The 17200-nt window shown below is 44.6% G+C and overlaps 4 protein-coding genes and 1 long non-coding RNA gene across 10 annotated transcripts; 3 read left to right on the forward strand and 2 right to left on the reverse strand.

The window, feature by feature from the left end:
* Nucleotides 1–3041: 3041 nt before the first annotated feature.
* LOC6900564 (neuropeptide-like protein 29) lies at nucleotides 3042–4367 on the forward strand. Its single transcript, XM_002134906.3, has 2 exons — nucleotides 3042–4081; nucleotides 4172–4367. The coding sequence occupies exons 1-2, from the start codon at nucleotides 3760–3762 to the stop codon at nucleotides 4240–4242; spliced, it is 393 nt and encodes a 130-aa protein (XP_002134942.1). The 5' UTR covers nucleotides 3042–3759; the 3' UTR covers nucleotides 4243–4367.
* Nucleotides 4368–5229: 862 nt separating this feature from the next.
* Nucleotides 5230–9469, forward strand: P5CDh1 (delta-1-Pyrroline-5-carboxylate dehydrogenase 1). Of its 2 annotated transcripts, none has more exons than XM_015187439.2 (8): nucleotides 5230–5380; nucleotides 6819–6987; nucleotides 7055–7528; nucleotides 7593–7764; nucleotides 7838–8025; nucleotides 8084–8306; nucleotides 8379–8746; nucleotides 8807–9469. In XM_015187439.2, exons 2-8 carry the CDS (start codon nucleotides 6923–6925, stop codon nucleotides 9039–9041), a joined length of 1725 nt encoding a protein of 574 aa, XP_015042925.1. In that variant the 5' UTR covers nucleotides 5230–5380; nucleotides 6819–6922; the 3' UTR covers nucleotides 9042–9469. The 2 variants fall into 2 exon arrangements, with proteins under 2 accessions (XP_015042925.1, XP_015042926.1); XM_015187440.2 differs by lacking the exon at nucleotides 5230–5380 and adding an exon at nucleotides 6239–6296.
* On the reverse strand, nucleotides 5793–6218 carry LOC117184968 (uncharacterized). The gene is made up of 2 exons (XR_004470450.1): nucleotides 6079–6218; nucleotides 5793–6015 (listed from the first exon to the last, which is right to left on the reverse strand). It is a non-coding gene; the product is annotated as an uncharacterized lncRNA (long non-coding RNA).
* A 1877-nt stretch (nucleotides 9470–11346) lies between the features above and the next one.
* Nopp140 (nucleolar and coiled-body phosphoprotein 1) lies at nucleotides 11347–14787 on the reverse strand. 4 transcript variants are annotated; one of them, XM_015187443.2, is made up of 4 exons: nucleotides 14583–14785; nucleotides 12939–14357; nucleotides 12682–12852; nucleotides 11347–11757 (listed from the first exon to the last, which is right to left on the reverse strand). In XM_015187443.2, exons 1-4 carry the CDS (start codon nucleotides 14679–14681, stop codon nucleotides 11605–11607), a joined length of 1842 nt encoding a protein of 613 aa, XP_015042929.2. In that variant the 5' UTR covers nucleotides 14682–14785; the 3' UTR covers nucleotides 11347–11604. The 4 variants fall into 4 exon arrangements, with proteins under 4 accessions (XP_015042929.2, XP_015042928.2, XP_002134943.2 ...); XM_015187442.2 differs by having other exon boundaries at nucleotides 12682–12855; XM_002134907.3 differs by lacking the exon at nucleotides 11347–11757 and adding an exon at nucleotides 11820–12402 and having other exon boundaries at nucleotides 12682–12855; nucleotides 14583–14787.
* Nucleotides 14788–15137: 350 nt separating this feature from the next.
* On the forward strand, nucleotides 15138–17173 carry LOC4812834 (uncharacterized). 2 transcript variants are annotated; one of them, XM_015187444.2, is made up of 5 exons: nucleotides 15138–15276; nucleotides 15334–15700; nucleotides 15766–16131; nucleotides 16193–16886; nucleotides 16950–17173. In XM_015187444.2, exons 2-5 carry the CDS (start codon nucleotides 15486–15488, stop codon nucleotides 17064–17066), a joined length of 1392 nt encoding a protein of 463 aa, XP_015042930.1. In that variant the 5' UTR covers nucleotides 15138–15276; nucleotides 15334–15485; the 3' UTR covers nucleotides 17067–17173. The 2 variants fall into 2 exon arrangements, with proteins under 2 accessions (XP_015042930.1, XP_001353582.2); XM_001353546.4 differs by having other exon boundaries at nucleotides 15145–15276; nucleotides 15340–15700.
* The last annotated feature ends 27 nt before the right edge of the window (nucleotides 17174–17200 follow it).

Here is a 17200-nt window from a genome sequence, read left to right on the forward strand (position 1 = left end):
ACCAATGGTAGCTGTCCTTTGAATAGTTTTCAATGGGTAAAATATACATACGAGTGTATGTAGCTATCAAATAAATCCTACAAATGAGAGATACACTTCATCATTGATCTACTGGGAGCTTTTGAGCCGTCCTACAATTATCTGTAACATTCAGTTTACAGCCCGAAGAGCACTCACCTGTCAATACATTAAATTTCGCTTTGTCGCAATTTTGTTAATTAGTTTGAATGTTTTTATCTGTCTGTCCGTTTGTTTGTTTGTTTTTTTGTTTGTTTGCTTGTTTGTTGATTTGTTTGCTTGCTTGTTTCTGATGATTCGCTCAAAATGTTTTTGGGCGCCAAAAAGTACAGTCACTCACACAGGAAAAAAAACAACGCGGCAAAACACGCACAGACACAGACGTACACACAGAGAAAGCAGAATGCTATTAGCTTTCCAAACTGTTATTTCCTCTCTGGGACTCTCTCGCTCTCGCTCTCGCTCGCTCTCTCTTGCGCTTTCTCCTGCTCTTTCTCTTTCTCCTTTCTTTTGCTCTCTGACTCCGTGTGGGTTGTCTGGGATGTTGATTGCGGTTGGGCGGCCTTTTGGATAATGCACTTGATCCGCTGTATGCTGTATTCTGTATGCAGTATGCTTCTGGGGCTGTGGCGGGAGGCGGGGCCTGTTAATTTTTTGGCTTAAATTCGGAATTTCTGATGGCTATCTGATGTTTCTGTTTCGGTTTCAGTGTTTCGGAAATGGTCTGCTGATTGATTGAGAATGCTGAAAGCGCACACGGGGCCCAAGGAGCACACAACTGGTCTGAGCGAAATTGCACAAATAACTGAATTGAAATATCCCCCCGCGAAACCCATGGCGAGGCAAGGGCAACAGAGACAGAGCCTGAGAGACAGCCTGTCGGCTGGGGCGAGAGCGCGAGCGAGAGAGAAGGCATTTGCTTATTTTCGTTCGAAAATTTCTTACAAATTTCCTAAAAACCCAACATCCCCATAGAGTGGAGGTGTCGCAGAGTGTGCGGTTCGACAATCCCACTCGAGTGCATTTTAATTGATTTTTTTTGTATTTTTTTGCCGCCCTCACCCCCCTAACCCCCCTCTTCCCCCCTCCTGCCAACCACCCGCTTAGTGCACTCAGAGCGAGACGGCCTCAGCGTGCTCATCTCTCTCTCGGACCCATGCGGCGTATGCGTAACATTTTCAGCTGCACTTTTGCATCCGCCTCCACCGCCGCTTAGCTGCAACTTTGAGTGAGTTTTCCTGATAGCCATTGCCCCTGACGGGGCCAGCGCATTCTGAGTGATTTCTCAGCGGGACGATCTCTTCGGGGCCACGGCATTAGTTGCTGTAGTTGCAGTAGTTGCTGCTCCTCTTCATATTTTTCAAGTTTTAATTAGCTTTTCGTTTTTTAGTGCATTCCTGACAAGCAAACAAAAGTTGCTGCTGCATCAAATTTTTAATTAATTACATGTAAAACTGTTGCCCAAATTGGAAAAGTATCCAAAAACATGAATGCTTCGGACATTTTCGGACTAACAATTAGCATTTTACTGTCCCAAAAATTATCACAAAAAAACAAGAAAACAAAACAAAAAACAAAAAAAAAAAGGTAGAACCAGAGCAAAGTGAAAGGAACGAAAAGTTTAATGAAGTTTTGTGAAGGATAGCTTTCATTTTTCCGTCGAGGGGTTGAGCAAGTGCTAGAGAGGTATAGACAAACTTTTTAATATGAAAATTGCTCATTTGGGGCAAGGAAATTAAGTGGCGGGGCACGGGCTACGGGGTTTGGGGCGTACTTTGCCAATTGATTCCAGCCCCTAAGATAGGGATAAATGCTGGTTATTATCTTCGGCATTAAAGGGTTTCCTGAATGCTATTTTTCGTATAATTGAATTGTAACTAATTATGGAACTGGGATTACTATGAATGCCAGAAGATCGCATATGAGGGAAGGTTGGCTATTTTTTGGAGGTCTTAAAGGTTTAAAGAGCCCTCAATTCCATTTTATATTCACTATTCAGGCTCTAAGATTTTAAGGGCACAATCGAAGGAATCTTAGGGAATTTCAGACGTCAAATTCTAAAAGATATTCGACTACCTGTAGATATTTGAAGACTGTTCAATATTTAGGATAAGATGTTGCCAGTTGGAACCAAGATTAAAATGTTCCTTTCGTTCTTTGTTCCTAGAATCATCCATGGAATACGTCTTGGGTTTCTCTTTATTTGGGACTCTCGCATAAACTAAAAATATACCTTAAAGATCTTGAGATGCTTAAGGAATTCCTTACATGCAAAATCGATCATCTTCTACAACGAAATATTGTGTGTACCATTAAAATTGATGGGCGTTACTCATCCATTTATTGATACTACTGTTTTTTGTATGACTTATATATGAGGTTACGTGGGGAACCACCTGCAACAACCTGCAAGGCTTGCACTTTGGTGCACTCAAAAACATCACTCGGACTCAATCGGGGAACGGAATGGGCGTACAGGGTGCTTCGAAATCCGAGCTTGAGCATGCGCAAACATGTCCGGACTCGATGCAGATGCAACTCACTCGACTGGAGAGCAGCAACAATGCAACACCTACGCGGCACAAAAGCACACCTGGCCCACCTGCAGAACCGAAAGTAATGCGGCAATGTAGAGTGAAAACGAGAGAGCGAGATGGCAAAAGAAAGAGATGGCGCGCGAGAGATAGAGAGGGAGAGAGAGAGAGAAACGACAGCTGCATGCGAACCCAAAGGCTTGACAAAGAACAATAATAGCAGCGATGGCAATTCTATGACATTTTCCATTGTTGGCCAGTGTAAAACCCAACACACACCAACACAAATGAGCACAGTGTAGGGGAAAAGGATTTAAAAATTTATGAATGAATTTTTGGATACTTTTTTGTACACGAATTTGGCAAGTTTTCTGGGCTTTCTCTCTCTCTCTCTCTCTTTGCCTTTGTCGCCTCTGTTTGGAAAATTGCATAAAATATTGTGACTTGTAATTTGTCAATGTACAAGGACGGACAGGCATACAGATTGGGGGGTAATCAGGTGGCAGATGATAGATGTAATCTATACCAGATTGGGGGGGAAATTCCCATGGATGCCCATGCATGACAAAAAGGTAAAAGTCCTTCAGACTGAACTCTCGGTCAATGCTTAAGCCAAATTGATATCCGCCAAAAAGAATTATAATTATTGACCTCATTTGAAGGGCGTTGATGAGCATTGACCACCCAGGCAATGAACCTCAAAGAGTGGAAACCACCCGAACAGCACAGCACCACATGACTAAGCGGCCCATCAAACAATTTTAAGGCTAATGACTATGTTTATGCGGAAAACTTGTGAACCCCTGCGACACTGAAAAACCGCCTAACTAATTGATACTGAAAGCAAAACGGTTATCATAATAGTATTATGTGTGGGAGGGTTGACAACTTGTAAACAAATATTGTTAAAAACTTTGTTTTGTTTCTGGTCGTGGGAGCACTATTTACGGTTTACACAATATTGTAAAAATACGTATACGCCGCTTGGGTCATGCCCCAGCAAGCAAACAACGCCAGCGGACAGTGAGGCCGATGAGCAATGCTTGATGGGCGGGCGATTAAGCGCCATTAAAAAAGCGTTTTATGGTTTGGTAAAAATCGCGAATATACCAGTTGGCAAACTCTATAAAATCAGTTAGTGCCAGTGGTTTTGCATTCAGTCTGCGTTCGAGGATTACACACAAAACAACCACCAAAAACAACAAATATGTCTGCAAAAAATACAAGAAATTGCCTCTGGCTGGGCCTAGTCGTGTCGGCCACAGTTCTGCAGATGGTTCAGGGCCAGTACTATGGATATCCGTACTATGGTGGGGGAGCGGGCGCCGGCGCTGGATTGGGTGGCGGCTATGGGAACATGTATGGTAATGCCTATGGCTACGGTTATCCCAGCTACGGCGGATATCCCTACTACTCATATCCGAGCTACAATCCCTATTCGATATACGGCCAGTACGGTCAGTACGGTCAGTCCCAGTATGGCTATCCCAGTTACGGCGGCTTCCCGTACGGCGGAGGCAACGGAATGAGTAAGTAGAAATCCATACACATCTGCCTGAAGCTCCCTTAATCCTTCCGTCTGCAATCTACAAGTGTTTTGGACATGTTTTCTCTTATAGACACGGCCTATGCCAGCAGCAGTGGCGGCTTTGCCACAGCCAGTGCGGGGAGCGGCGGCTACTACGGCTAACCCTGGAGTGATAATAATTTCCTATTACCCTAAGCTAGTTAAAGTGTAAATATTGGTTAATAATTTTTTTTTTCATAAAAAATATGTGTTTTAGCACGAATAAATGTGTGAGAAACATTCGCAAAGCTTCTCAAATTTTAAATCTAGGCGCGGTATTCGATAGCTAACCCAAGTGTTGGAAACTATGAGGTCACAGGGCTGGATAGGTGGAAAGCAGCCACATGTGAGTCATGTTCATTTGAACCAAGATACAAATTTCGATAGGTGAAAAATAAGGTGGAATTTTTAAAATAGCCAATTTCGCTTGGCTAATTAGGAGCGCCAGTACTTAGAAACACTTCATTTTTATTAGAATTTTATTTAGAAGCCTCCAATAATGACAGTCGTTATTCATTCTGATTTTCATATAGTCACAGTATATCTTCCTTGATTGAGAAATTTGAACAAGGCTTTATGCCGCATATATGACACACAAATATTGATATTGAAACCGAAAATCTACTTACAATATATAGGTATGTATATATTTAACATCCCAACCGATAGCTAATAAATTATAGAGCGCTCTTTCTAAATAGCCCCAGCCAAACAAAATAACAGTCTAATAAATGTGTAAAGAAAATTCGCAAAGCTTGTCCATTTTCAAATTTTGGCGCGGCATTCGATAGCTAACCCTAGTGTTGGAAAGTATGACATTGCAGGGGTGCATAGGTGGAAAGCAGTCACGAGCATCATGCGAGTCGATAACGAACTGAACCAGTTCAAGTTTTTTTGAGCCAAGATAAAAAATTCTCTAGATGAAGTTAATGATGGAATTTCTGAACATGGCTAATTTCAATTGTCTATTTAAGACAGCCGGAACTTGGAAAAACTAAACAAATAGAAGCCTCCAATATAGTTAAAATAATTTCCTAAGAAAAATAAAAACAAACAAGGCTCTATGGCGCCAAACTTCAAATATGACACAAAAATATTGATTTGAGACCGAAAATCGGCTAATAATATATCGATAAATTTTTAACAGCCCTACCGGCAACGGCTAAATTTTATAGCGCTCTTTTTTTTGGCTTAAATAGTCCCAGCCAAACAAAAGCACAGTCGCGTTTTTGACCAGCGCCGTCACCTGAAAACACACAAAGTAAGCGTAAAATCAATTTTATTTGTGCACAGTGTGCAATGAGTTACATTGCAAAATATAATGATAGTAAGGGTCTCAAGTGACCAATAAGCTAACAATAAACGGGAGGCAAAAACATTACATTGCATAATGGGTCACAACAGCAGCAGCAGAAGCAACAACAACAAGCGCAAAACGGGCCAAAACCAAGTGAATTTTGAATGCGCCTGTGTGTTAGTGTGTGTATCTACAGCTGAGTAACGCATTTTTGTTGTATATAGTTGCTTTTCGTACGTTTTACTTGGCCTCAAAAATCAACTTGTGACTTGTTCTTGTTTTGTTGGCTTTTTTATTATTATTCTACCGATAAATTTACATACATATGCACATGCATACATACTTATGTTGTCTGTAGTCACGTACAGATGGTATGTATTGGTAAAAATCAATTTGCCTCAGCTTTAATTGCATTTTATTAAAAACACTTGACAATCTGACGAACAATGCAAAAATGCCTGCTCCATATTTGTTCTACCTTTCTCTTTCTAACTTTCATAGTTGCTGCTCACGCGCATCGCCCGTCCTCTGTCTCTCTCTGCCTCGCAAGAACAACTGCTGGTACACGGCGGGTCGCCTCCCTGCGCTCCCCGTCCAGGCTGCTTAATTTCATAAATCAAGGCAGTGCCAGTTAAAAAACAACAAGAACTATATGTACATACCTTTAGTATAAGCTCCACATAGGCACATACTACACACGTATATCGGTTTGTTTCGGCATTCGGAAATTTCCGTAGCCAGCGCACAGTGGTCAAACAATTCAAAACAAGTAGGCGATAATGATATTAGTTCCCTTTAGCCATTCCCCTATATCAATAAATTTCAGTCTGGTTTTTTCTGGAATACGGCACACAATATCGGCGAATGAAAGTTTTTGACGGTATGTCGATAGCGGAAAGTTTACAATGAATGTTAGTGTTGGTAAGCATCCGCACCACTGTGCAGCGTACACAGAACAGCTGATGCTTGTCAAATTTTGCTTTTATTGGTGTATGTATGCAAGTTCGTGTGTATTTGTGTGTGTGCGCGAGCAAGAGAAGAGACAATTTAGATACCGAGAAAAAAAACTTGACGAGTTTATTCAGTGTTTCGCGCTAGAAAATCCAATTCAACTTGATATTCGAGCTTACAATTCATGCAAGTACAGAAAATTACTTGATCAAGTGTGGCCTTATCTTGGTTTAGGCCCGGGGGGTGTGTCTGTCGGTCTCTCTTCACGTTTGGCTCCTTATCAAAATCACGCGACGGTGACGGTGACGCTGCCGCTGCCGCTCGTGCGACTCGCCCGAGCAGTGTAGCCCCCCAATGAATTTTCAAGGCTGCGCTGATAAATGAAAACTAATCAAATGTTTTTCGTTTCGTTTTGTACCTTTCGCCTGCCGCCTTTGTGCTTATCACACAGATAGCAAAATTCTAGTTGAAACGAAGCACCGCTGACACCGACGACGACAACAGAGCTTATATAACAAGGCAAAAACCGAGACAGGCCCCTCAATCCAGTAAAAGATGTTGCGATTGCTACGCAATACGCCCGCCAGGTGCTCCGGCCAGCAGCAGAGCGTAATCCAGAGGTAAGTTCCTGTTGATTTTCAAGTTGAGAGAGAGGTCCATGTAACACCACTTATCCACCGCTGCTAGCCATGTGCGAGGTCTGGGCTCTGCGATTCCGGAGCTCAAGCTAAAGGACTTTAGTGTCGAGAACGAGCCGATTCTGAGCTACCGCAAGGATTCGCCGGAGCGCAAGGCCCTACAGGAGGCTCTTAAGGCCACGGCCTCTAACTGCGAGGAGATTCCCATTGTGATAGGCGGCAAGGAGTTCAAGACATCCGATGTGCGGCATCAGGTTATGCCCCACGATCATGCACACAAGCTGGCCCAGTTCTACTATGCCGATAAGAAGCTCCTGCAGCAGGCCATCAAAACCGCTGTGGAAACGCAGCCCAAGTGGGATCGGGTGCCGCTGGCCGAACGCTTGAATATCTGGGAGAAGGCCGCTGATCTGATGGCCACAAAGTACCGCCAGGAATTGAACTCGGCCACCATGTTGGGACAGTCCAAGACGGTCATTCAAGCCGAAATCGATGCGGCAGCAGAGCTGATTGACTTCATACGGTAAATGGGGAAAGTCAGCCTCAAGGGAATAGCATTCCTAATGTCTGGATTCATTTACATGCAGATTGAATGCCTACTTCCTGAAGGAGGTCTCCAAATATCGTCCCATTAGTGAGGACATCAAGGTCACCAAGAATTCCATGCGATATCGGGGCATCGACGGCTTTATTGCCGCTGTCAGCCCCTTTAACTTCACGGCCATTGGCGGCAACTTGTCCTACACCCCCGCTTTGATGGTAGGACGACCAAGCCCATAAAATTCCCAATCAATTAAGCTAACACCCTGTGCACTCCCGTCTCGTTTTCCAGGGCAATGCTGTGCTGTGGAAGCCCTCTGACACGGCCATGCTTTCCAATTGGCGCATTTTCAATATCATGCGCGAGGCAGGAGTGCCCGATGGCGTTGTTAACTTTGTGCCAGCCGATGGGCCGGTGTTCGGAGACACGATTACGGCCAGTCCCCACCTGGCAGGCATCAATTTCACCGGCTCTGTGCCGTAAGTAAGAGTCGGATTATTGATTTCTGTTCTATATTGTATTATATCTCTCGGACAGAACATTCAACCGCTTGTGGAAACAGGTGGGCAACAATATTGACAACTACATCAACTTTCCCCGCTTGATTGGCGAGTGTGGTGGCAAGAACTTCCACTTCGTGCACAAATCGGCGGACGTCCAGTCGGTAGTCACATCGACAATACGCTCGGCCTTCGAGTACTGCGGACAGAAGTGCTCGGCTTGCTCGCGCATGTATGTGCCCGAGTCTCTGTGGCCAGAGGTTGGTTGGTCGAGCGCCATTCAGCACTGATTGCCCCCTACTAATCTGTTTGACCTTCAACTCTCTCCGCAGATCAAGGCTGGCCTGCAGTGCGAGGCGGAGAAACTAAAAATAGGCGATGTCCAAGACATCAGCAGCTTCACATCGGCTGTCATTGATGACAAAGCATTTAAACGCATTACCAGCTATATAGAGCATGCCAAGAAGTCTCCAAACCTGGAGATAATCGCCGGCGGTACCTACTCGGACAGCAAGGGCTACTTTGTAAATCCAACCATTGTGGTTAGCAAAGATCCCAAGGATCGGATCATGGTTGAGGAGATCTTCGGGCCCGTGCTGACCATCTATGTGTACAAGGAAGCGGACTTGGCGGAGACCATGAAGCTGGTTCACACCTCCACAAAGTTTGCCCTAACTGGCGCAATATTCGGACAAGACGAGTAAGCGTATAGCCTGAAACTCGTAAATATGTTTTTTAATTTCTTTAATCCTTTGCAAAGGAATTGGGTCCAAACCGCTTTGGAGGAGTTCAAATGGGCTGCCGGAAACTTCTACATCAATGACAAGTCGACCGGATCTGTTGTGGGCCAACAGCCATTCGGTGGCGGTCGGATGTCCGGTACCAACGACAAGGCTGGCGGACCCCACTACATTCTACGCTGGACTTCACCGCAGTCCATCAAGGAGACGTTTGTGCCCCTGCGTGACGTCAACTATCCCTACATGAGCGAATAAGCTGATGAAAGATGATGATGAAAGTGAAGGAGAGGAGCAAAGGAGCCGAGAAGCAAAAGCTAAAACCGACAGGAATCTCATATAACTACTAACTATATAAATATATATAAATGTATATGTATTTTGTTGAACTATTTTTAAACAACACCCAAACGCCCACCCCTATCCCAGCCCCGTAACACCTGCCCTAGTTCAGATAGTTAATGTTGTGCACACACACACACGAATCTCGGATGAGAGCGAGAATCCATGAGAATGAAAAACTGTTGTAAATTGATATGCTGATTACCCTTTTAAACCGTCACACACACACACACACACACGAACACAACCACATGATTATATGCCGCGAATACTAATCTAATATCTATAAAACCTAAAGTTTGAAACGTATTGTGATTACTTAATTATATAATTTTTTTAAATTATGTTTGTCCGCCTTTTGTTTTTATCCTTACGTTGATGTATTCTGTTTGTTTTCAGTTGGGATCTGTACAATATGATATACATATATGCCTCTATATACACCACACAAACGTATGTAAAAGCAAACAAACACTTGACAATACATTTCGAATACTAAATGTGAAAGATCATAAAAGAGATAAATGGAAACTTAGTAACATACAGTAAAAATAAATATTTAAATTTCAAAACTAATCAGAATATGCACTATTTTTATTATTACAAGGGAAGGTTACTGTTGCTCCCCCAAATGTTGAGATGTAGGATGTCATCTGCTCCATTTCACAGAATCTACTTATTTACTTATTTCCATTTCAGGTAAGATTTTACTAAATTGTCTTTAAAACTCTGTGGATGATGGCAGCATCGGTTGGCGGATTCCTTATTTAATGCGTATTGATGAAATGTTATTTAGAAATAGATTTCAAACCGATGCTTCATTGCAAAATAAAAAAACCTCTTAATAATTCATGAAATCTTCTATACAAGTTATAATCATAACATAATCAATCCCTTAACTCGCTCTTTGAAGAGACAGTCCAAATGCTCTTTTCAGAAGTCTTGAAGAAAGCGTTAGATAACGAGATCTTATACCTATTGTTGATTAAACCGCATTGCGAAAGAAATTATACTTTTGTAACGAATTGCTTGGACGATCGTTCTTAAGTTAGATGCATATACGCATGTGCACATGATAGATATACTTACTGTGTAAATAAAACAGAAGGATCTGCGAAAAGGTAATACCTTGCAAAGGAACGTAGAGTAGGTAAAGACGAGCGGGAACGTTGTGAACCCCGGCTCTACAATTTAATCATATGTCGTTTAGGAAGGATTTTACAATAATAAAAATAACAAAAAAAATAAAAGAAATTAATCGATCAAACCGTTTGGGATATTAGATTTTATCTGTTTCCATTTTTCTTAAATTTCTTTTTTTACATCTGTCTCTTTTTTTTCTATTCTCCCGACAACACAAGCTCTTTGACTTTATCTCGCTCTTTTCCGTAACACCGCGTTCACTGCACGACTACAGTGTGAGAGAGAGAGAGAGTGCGAGAGGTAGTACATTGCAAAGGTAGAGTAGATAAAAATGCGCTTAAGAGCCAAAAGGGACATGATTTTACCCAAAAAAATGAATCGACCGAACCGTTTGGGACATTTTTATATATCAGATTTAATCTACTTCCTTTTATCTTAAAAGTTTCGTTGTACATCTGTCCCTTTTTTTTCTATTCTCACACCAACCAAAAGCTTTTTATCTCGCTCTTTTCCATAAGACCGCGCACACTGCACGACTAACAGTGTGTGAGAGAGAGAGAAGGGGTAGGCGCGTGGAACGAGTAGCGTAGCCACTGCAATTTTATTTGTTCATTCTGTCTATAATAATAATGATACGTTTTGATCCAGCAGATCCGTCACTCTGGTAGATATGGTCTCTGCATCAAGAATGTATATACTTTGCGGGGTCCGAAACGCTTTCTTCTGGGTTTTGCACATCTACTTTCACCACAAATCTAATGTACCCCTATATCTACCAGATTGCCGAATCTGGATCAGATCGAGTCATTATTATAATCAAAAGGAACAAATCAATTTGCAGTGGCCTCACACCACAAATCTAATACATCCCAAAACTTTCGACTACGGGATATTTGTATTGATGTTTTGGAATATGTTAGGCCGTGTGCTTATAAATGGCAAGGCAAGTCCTATGTTTGGCAATCGAAAAATATTCAGGAAACCCATTAGTGAAATTATTCAAATTGTAAACTTAATCCCCTATGTGTTATATAAGAAAAAAAATAGTTTCTATTGAAATAAGAGTCTTAAACAATCATTTAGTGTGTGGTTACGGTTTTATTGACCGCCAGTTCTCATTTCGGATTATTTCAATTTAAAATGTAGGCTCTATAATATAAGGCATATGAAATCAAAAAAAAGAAAAGGATTTTACAGATTGGCAATATATTATTGCATATGATGCCATAGTGTAACTGCTGTGTATTGGTATAATGATGTAGAGACTACTCTACAAAGATTTCTTATCCGTTAGAATATAGAATATTATATATAGTGTGTGAGCGCACTCGTAAATCTAGTCAAATTTTATTGAATTGACGCCTGTGTCAATTGCGCCGCCCCGATAGCTGCCGCGCTTCTTCTTGGTCTTCTCGTGTTTGAAGGACTTGCCGCGGGTGTGCTTCAGGTCGATGTTGGCCCGTTCGCCCCAGGAGCCGGCAGCGTTTTTCTATACAGGGGGTACGGTTCGCGTAAGTATAAAATTGTTTAAACAGATTTAATTCTAATTACATAACAAATCTGCATACATCTGCGCGCGTTTGTGTGTGTACGTGCTTGTGGGTGGGGGGAGGGAGGGAGAACTTAACTAGATCTAATTGTCGAAGGTGATTTTTTTGTTTGGCTTCGGCGCTGAGGAGTCGAAGGATTTGTTGCCGAAACCGCCGCCGCGCCCGCCGCCGCCACGGCCACCAAAGCCGCGTCCGCCGCGGTCGCCTCCACGCCCTCCTCCAAAGCTGCCGCGGTCGCCTCCACGTCCACCGCCAAAGCCTCCGCGTCCGCCACCACCACGTCCGCCAAAGCCGCGTCCGCCGCGGTCGCCTCCACGGCCACCGCCAAAGCCGCCGCCGCCGCGGTCACCTCCACGACCACCGCCAAAGCCGCCACCGCGTCCACCGCCACGTCCCTCGAATGGCTTCTTATCAAAGCCACCAAAGCTACGGCGATCGCCCATCTTCTTGAATCCACCGCCCTCGCCGCCTTCCTCGCCGCCGTTCTGATTGTTGCTCTCCCAGGTGCTGCGATCCGGACGTCCGGCAAAGCCGGAGCCTCCACGTCCGCCGCGTCCGTTGTGCTTCTTGAAGCCGTCGCCATTCTGCAAGGGAGAAAGGCCAAAGAGGGCAAACCACAAATTAGCAAACGATTTGCAGATGTATAAAACGAATGAGTAGGAAACGTAGGTTGGCCGTCAAGTGCCACAAATGATTTGAGTTTTTTGTCGGGACGTCTTGTCTTGCTAATTTGTGTGTTTTGCCCCCCGCCCCTGGCTGCGTAATTCTTCAGAGAAGCCCTCCTAGCCCTAACCACATGCCTCTGCACGCACACACACAAACACACACGTCTGACGCGACTCAAATGCATTTGCGGCACTCACCTTGGCCTCAAAGGACATGTCTTGGACTCGGGCATCGACGAGAACCTCCTCTGTCCGCACGCGACGGAAGGGAGAACGACGTCGGCCACTCCCACCACCGCCTCCGCTGCTGTTCAACTGCCTGCTATTGTGGCTGTTGTTGTGGTTGTTGGGAGTGGAGGTGAAACCATTCTGCTGTGGTTTTGCAACAGATTAATCTCTCAATTGCTTGACAGGATTTGTATGGAGGAATGGACAAAGGGAAAGATAAAACTCACCTTTTGGTCTCCCGATTTGACAAAGTTGTTGTACTTCTTGTTGGGTGTGGCCTCCTCCTCATCCCCGCCGCTGAACTTGCGCTTCTGGCCAGCCTTGGCGTCACCGTTGGCCTTAGGCTTCTCCTCTTCGGAGTCATCGCTGTCGCTGTCGTCGCTGCTTTCCTTGGCCTTCTTGGCCGCTGGCTTCTTGGCAGCTGGTGCTTTCTCCTCGTCGGAAGAGTCATCCGAGGAGGAGTCGTCCTTCTTGGCCGGTGCCGCAGTCTTCTTCACTGCCGGCTTGACAGCAGCAGGAGCCTCATCATCACTGGAGGAGTCTTCGCTGCTCGATTTGGCCGCCTTAGCTGCAGGCTTTGCTGCAGCCTTGGCTGCAGGCTTGGCTGCGGGCTTAGCTGCAGGCTTGGCCTTAGACTTGGGCTTTTCGTCCTCAGAGCTCTCGCTATCATCCGAAGAGTCTTCGGATTCACCTGCCTTCTTGGCTGGAGTAGCAGCGGGTTTGGCTGCCAGCTTGGCAGCAGGCTTCTTGGCTGGCTCTTCCTCATCGGAATCGCTGTCATCGCTGGATGACTCTACCTTCTTGGCCGGAGTGGCCTTTGCAGCTGATTTGGCTGGGGCAGCCGCCTTCTTGGGTGGCTCCTCATCGGAATCGCTCTCCTCACTGGACGAATCGACTTTCTGGGCTGGAGCAGCCTTGGCTGGACTTGCCTTCACTGGAGCTGCCTTCTTGGGTGCCTCGTCCTCCGAGGAACTATCTTCGCTGGAGGAAGCAGCAACCTTCTTGGGGGCTGCCTTAGCTGGAGCCTTTGCTGCCGGCTTTTCTTCTTCCTCGGAGTCCTCTTCGCTCGAAGAGGTGGCGGGCTTGACCACAGCTGTCTTGGCCGGGGCAAGTGCAGGCTTCTTCTTGGCTGGCTCCTCATCGGAATCGCTACCCTCACTGGAGGTTTCGGGCTTCTTGGCAGGCGCAGGCTTTGCTGCTGCCTTGGCCGCTGGTTTGGCCGTTTCCTCCTCGGAGCTGCTGTCGTCGCTGCTGGAGGCCGCCTTTTTGGCTGGAGTTGTCTTGACTGGTGTCTTGGCCACGGCAGCTGGTTTCTTATCCTCTTCAGAGTCGTCGCTGTCCTCACTGGAGGAAGCAGCAGCCTTCTTGGCCGGAGCGGCCTTTACTGGCACTGCTGGCTTCTTTGGTGGCTCTTCGTCTGAGGAACTATCATCACTGCTCGAGGCCTTGACCACCTTAGCAGCTTTGCCGTTTGTCAACGCAACAGCGGCTGGCTTCTTCGCCGGCACTGGAGCCTCATCAGAGTCGTCTGAATCACTGTCACTATCAGCAGCTGCTGCCTTAATTGCTGGAATTTTTGTCGAGCTCTTGGTCTGGTAAAACTGTAAGATCTCACTCAGCTTCGGCGTGTTCTTGCCCACTGTGGCCTGTATAAACGTATAAAATTCTTGGTTAGTAAATAGCACGTGGTCGCGGTCGCATGCACGAGACAGGAAGATTCGGATATACAAGAACGGCTGGTCCACTCTTCAGAACCATCCAGATATGTTCAACCTGCTGTCTCAAACAGCAACCTGCACGCAAAAACACGAGCTGCATGCTTTTGAGTGCATTAGAAGCTGCATTAGCCGCATAGAAAAAAATACACTTACTGCCTTCGTCTTTTGTTGGAACACCTTGGCCAGGTTCTTGTCCTTAGATTGTATATACTCTAATACAATAGCGTCGGTTAGTTTCAATAGGTCCGCCATATTTATTTCAATTGTTTGACTTTACTTAAACTTTTAATACCAGCCACACGCCTGCTCACAAATAAAAAGAAATACACACGTGTTTTGTGCGGGCTTATCGATAAAATATACGGTCTGACCCTCAGAAATATACCGTCTCATTTTCAAAATATACCGATGAAAAAAAACCCGCTTGACCCCCCTCTATTTAAACAGGTGAACAACTTGCGGCGAACCGCGGAAAATAATACTGTTTGTGAATTCTTTTAGATCCATTCTATCCTTCTTCTTTACTTACAAAAAAGAGACCACGATATCTTTCACCTAAACTGCCCTAAAATTCTACAATTTCATAGTTTTCGTGGAGCGTATTTAAATACCCATTGGCCGTGAATGGGTTAATCGCTCTCAATTATCGAAAATCATATCACTAGATTTTAATATTCGGTTTAGTATTAATAGCTAGCTAGGACCATCAGTGTGAACACATATTTTAGTCATTTTTTTGACAAATACTTGTGTTTTGATCTATGGGGATTTCAAACGATATCAGTCTCAAAATGTCACCAATTCAAAAACAGCACAAAAAAAATTCAAACTAGCACAAAACAATATGGTCGTATCACCAACTGCATAGACTTTCTTTAATAATTCTTAATTTAATAATTTTCAGTTTCAGGAATCCCCAGACTGTATCCAATCGTTCGCAGCAATCGATAGTACTATCGATAGTTTTGCCTTCAATGCAAGACAACACTAGAAAATTCTATAAAAATAAACAATAACCGTATACAATTCGTGTAACAATATTCATTTCCCTCGGCCATGGCGTCTGACAATGAAGATCCACCGTTGTCACCGACTGGCCCCATCTCTGAGATACTGAAGCTGAATGACGATTGCCTGGAAGAGATTTTCGAGCGGCTGTCGGATTTGCCTACCGAGATTTACTTCTCCGAAGTCTGCCAGAGGTTTCAAAACATTGCCTTGGGAAAATGGCGGATCAGCCATACCTATGACACGATGGATCTGGAAAAATGGTAAATGTATAATTGCAGCCGAAATATTTATTGATTATAATCAGAATGTGTCAATCCTTTAATAGGCGAGAACTGCTGCCCAACTTTGATGATTTATATTACTTCATCCATTTGATGCAGCCGTATATAAAGGAAATGTACGTCAGTAGCTGTCTTTGCACATTGCTCAAGGATTTGGATGAAATACACATTACGGAGCTGCCCCAGGTGACCAGCTTTTATTACGATCCCGAGGACGTGGATTGTTATCCATCGAATCGCAGCATACGCAAATTGACCCTCATTGTGCCTGGCGTGCGTAGACTTCGCCTAACCACTCCTACAGATGGGCGGTATCTCTCCCGCTTTAAGCATCTGAAAGAACTTCATCTGTATGAGGATCAGCACAAGGCCTACGAGCTGCGCCAGCAGTATCTGGATGAGGTGTGCCAGTAAGTAATGATTTGCGGCTCCTTCGCCAGCTTGCCTCCTAATTCGTCACCTGTTCCGCAGTCGGTGCGACCTCCAAGTGCTGGACATACGAACATTCGATGGGATCAGTAAGCTGCGCCTCAACAACTGCGTTAAATCTCTCCAGAGTCTCACCACCCTAAAGCTCAATCTGGCCACGATCAAGTCTGTGCTGCCGGAAATCATGAAGCTGCCGTCGCTCAAACAACTGGTAGTTCTCCTCTGCTCCGAATGGCACATTCCCGCAGAGGTCTGCCCGGACGAATACGATCCCAAAATACGAGAAGTCGAGGAGTTCTATGCGATTATGGAGCACAAGGCGAAGGAAATTACATGCGTGGCCGTAGATGGCTACTACATGCCACTGGAGCCGGGTTGGGACAGGGATTTGCCAATTTGGCCGCATAAGAAACTGCAGCGCCTGGCCATTTGCAGTTGGGACCATTCTACTGAATATCTTGAGCGCTACACCTGCATGAAAGATCTGCAATTGCTTTGCCTGCGAAATTGTACCCATTTGAACGATGATGTGCTCCTCAAATTCGTTGATCTATGCCCACGTCTGCAGCACCTGGACGTCTCTTACTGTCGAGAGGTAACACCCAGTTTTCTCTCCCGAGCCCTAAAAATTCTCAAGCAAAAAGACCCGCATAGACAACAGACGGGATACAGCAAGACCCCGCCGTTGTTTATTTACTATGTCCTCAGTGGGTTCGAGGACTTTGTCGACAAAGAGGTGATTACATTGTTCCCGTTTATTGTTCAGATTTAACTAATCTCATTGTACTGTCCCTTGCAGAACCTGAAGACCTCTCCAGAATACAGGGAATACATCGTCTTTAAACCAGACTTCCCAGTCCGATCGGAGCGGGGGCTTAGCTTTGTAGATCGCGGCTATCAGTTCGAATTTATCTAATATCGGGTACATACGTACATATATATTGATTAATTATTACAAAATTATGTTGCATAAATTAATGATGTTAAATTAAATTATATGAAACAGTATCGATTGGTATTTTAGAATTCTCATGTTGAGAATTTTCGATA

This window comes from Drosophila pseudoobscura, chromosome X, assembly GCF_009870125.1.
Source record: "Drosophila pseudoobscura strain MV-25-SWS-2005 chromosome X, UCI_Dpse_MV25, whole genome shotgun sequence".
Taxonomy (NCBI): domain Eukaryota; kingdom Metazoa; phylum Arthropoda; class Insecta; order Diptera; family Drosophilidae; genus Drosophila; species Drosophila pseudoobscura.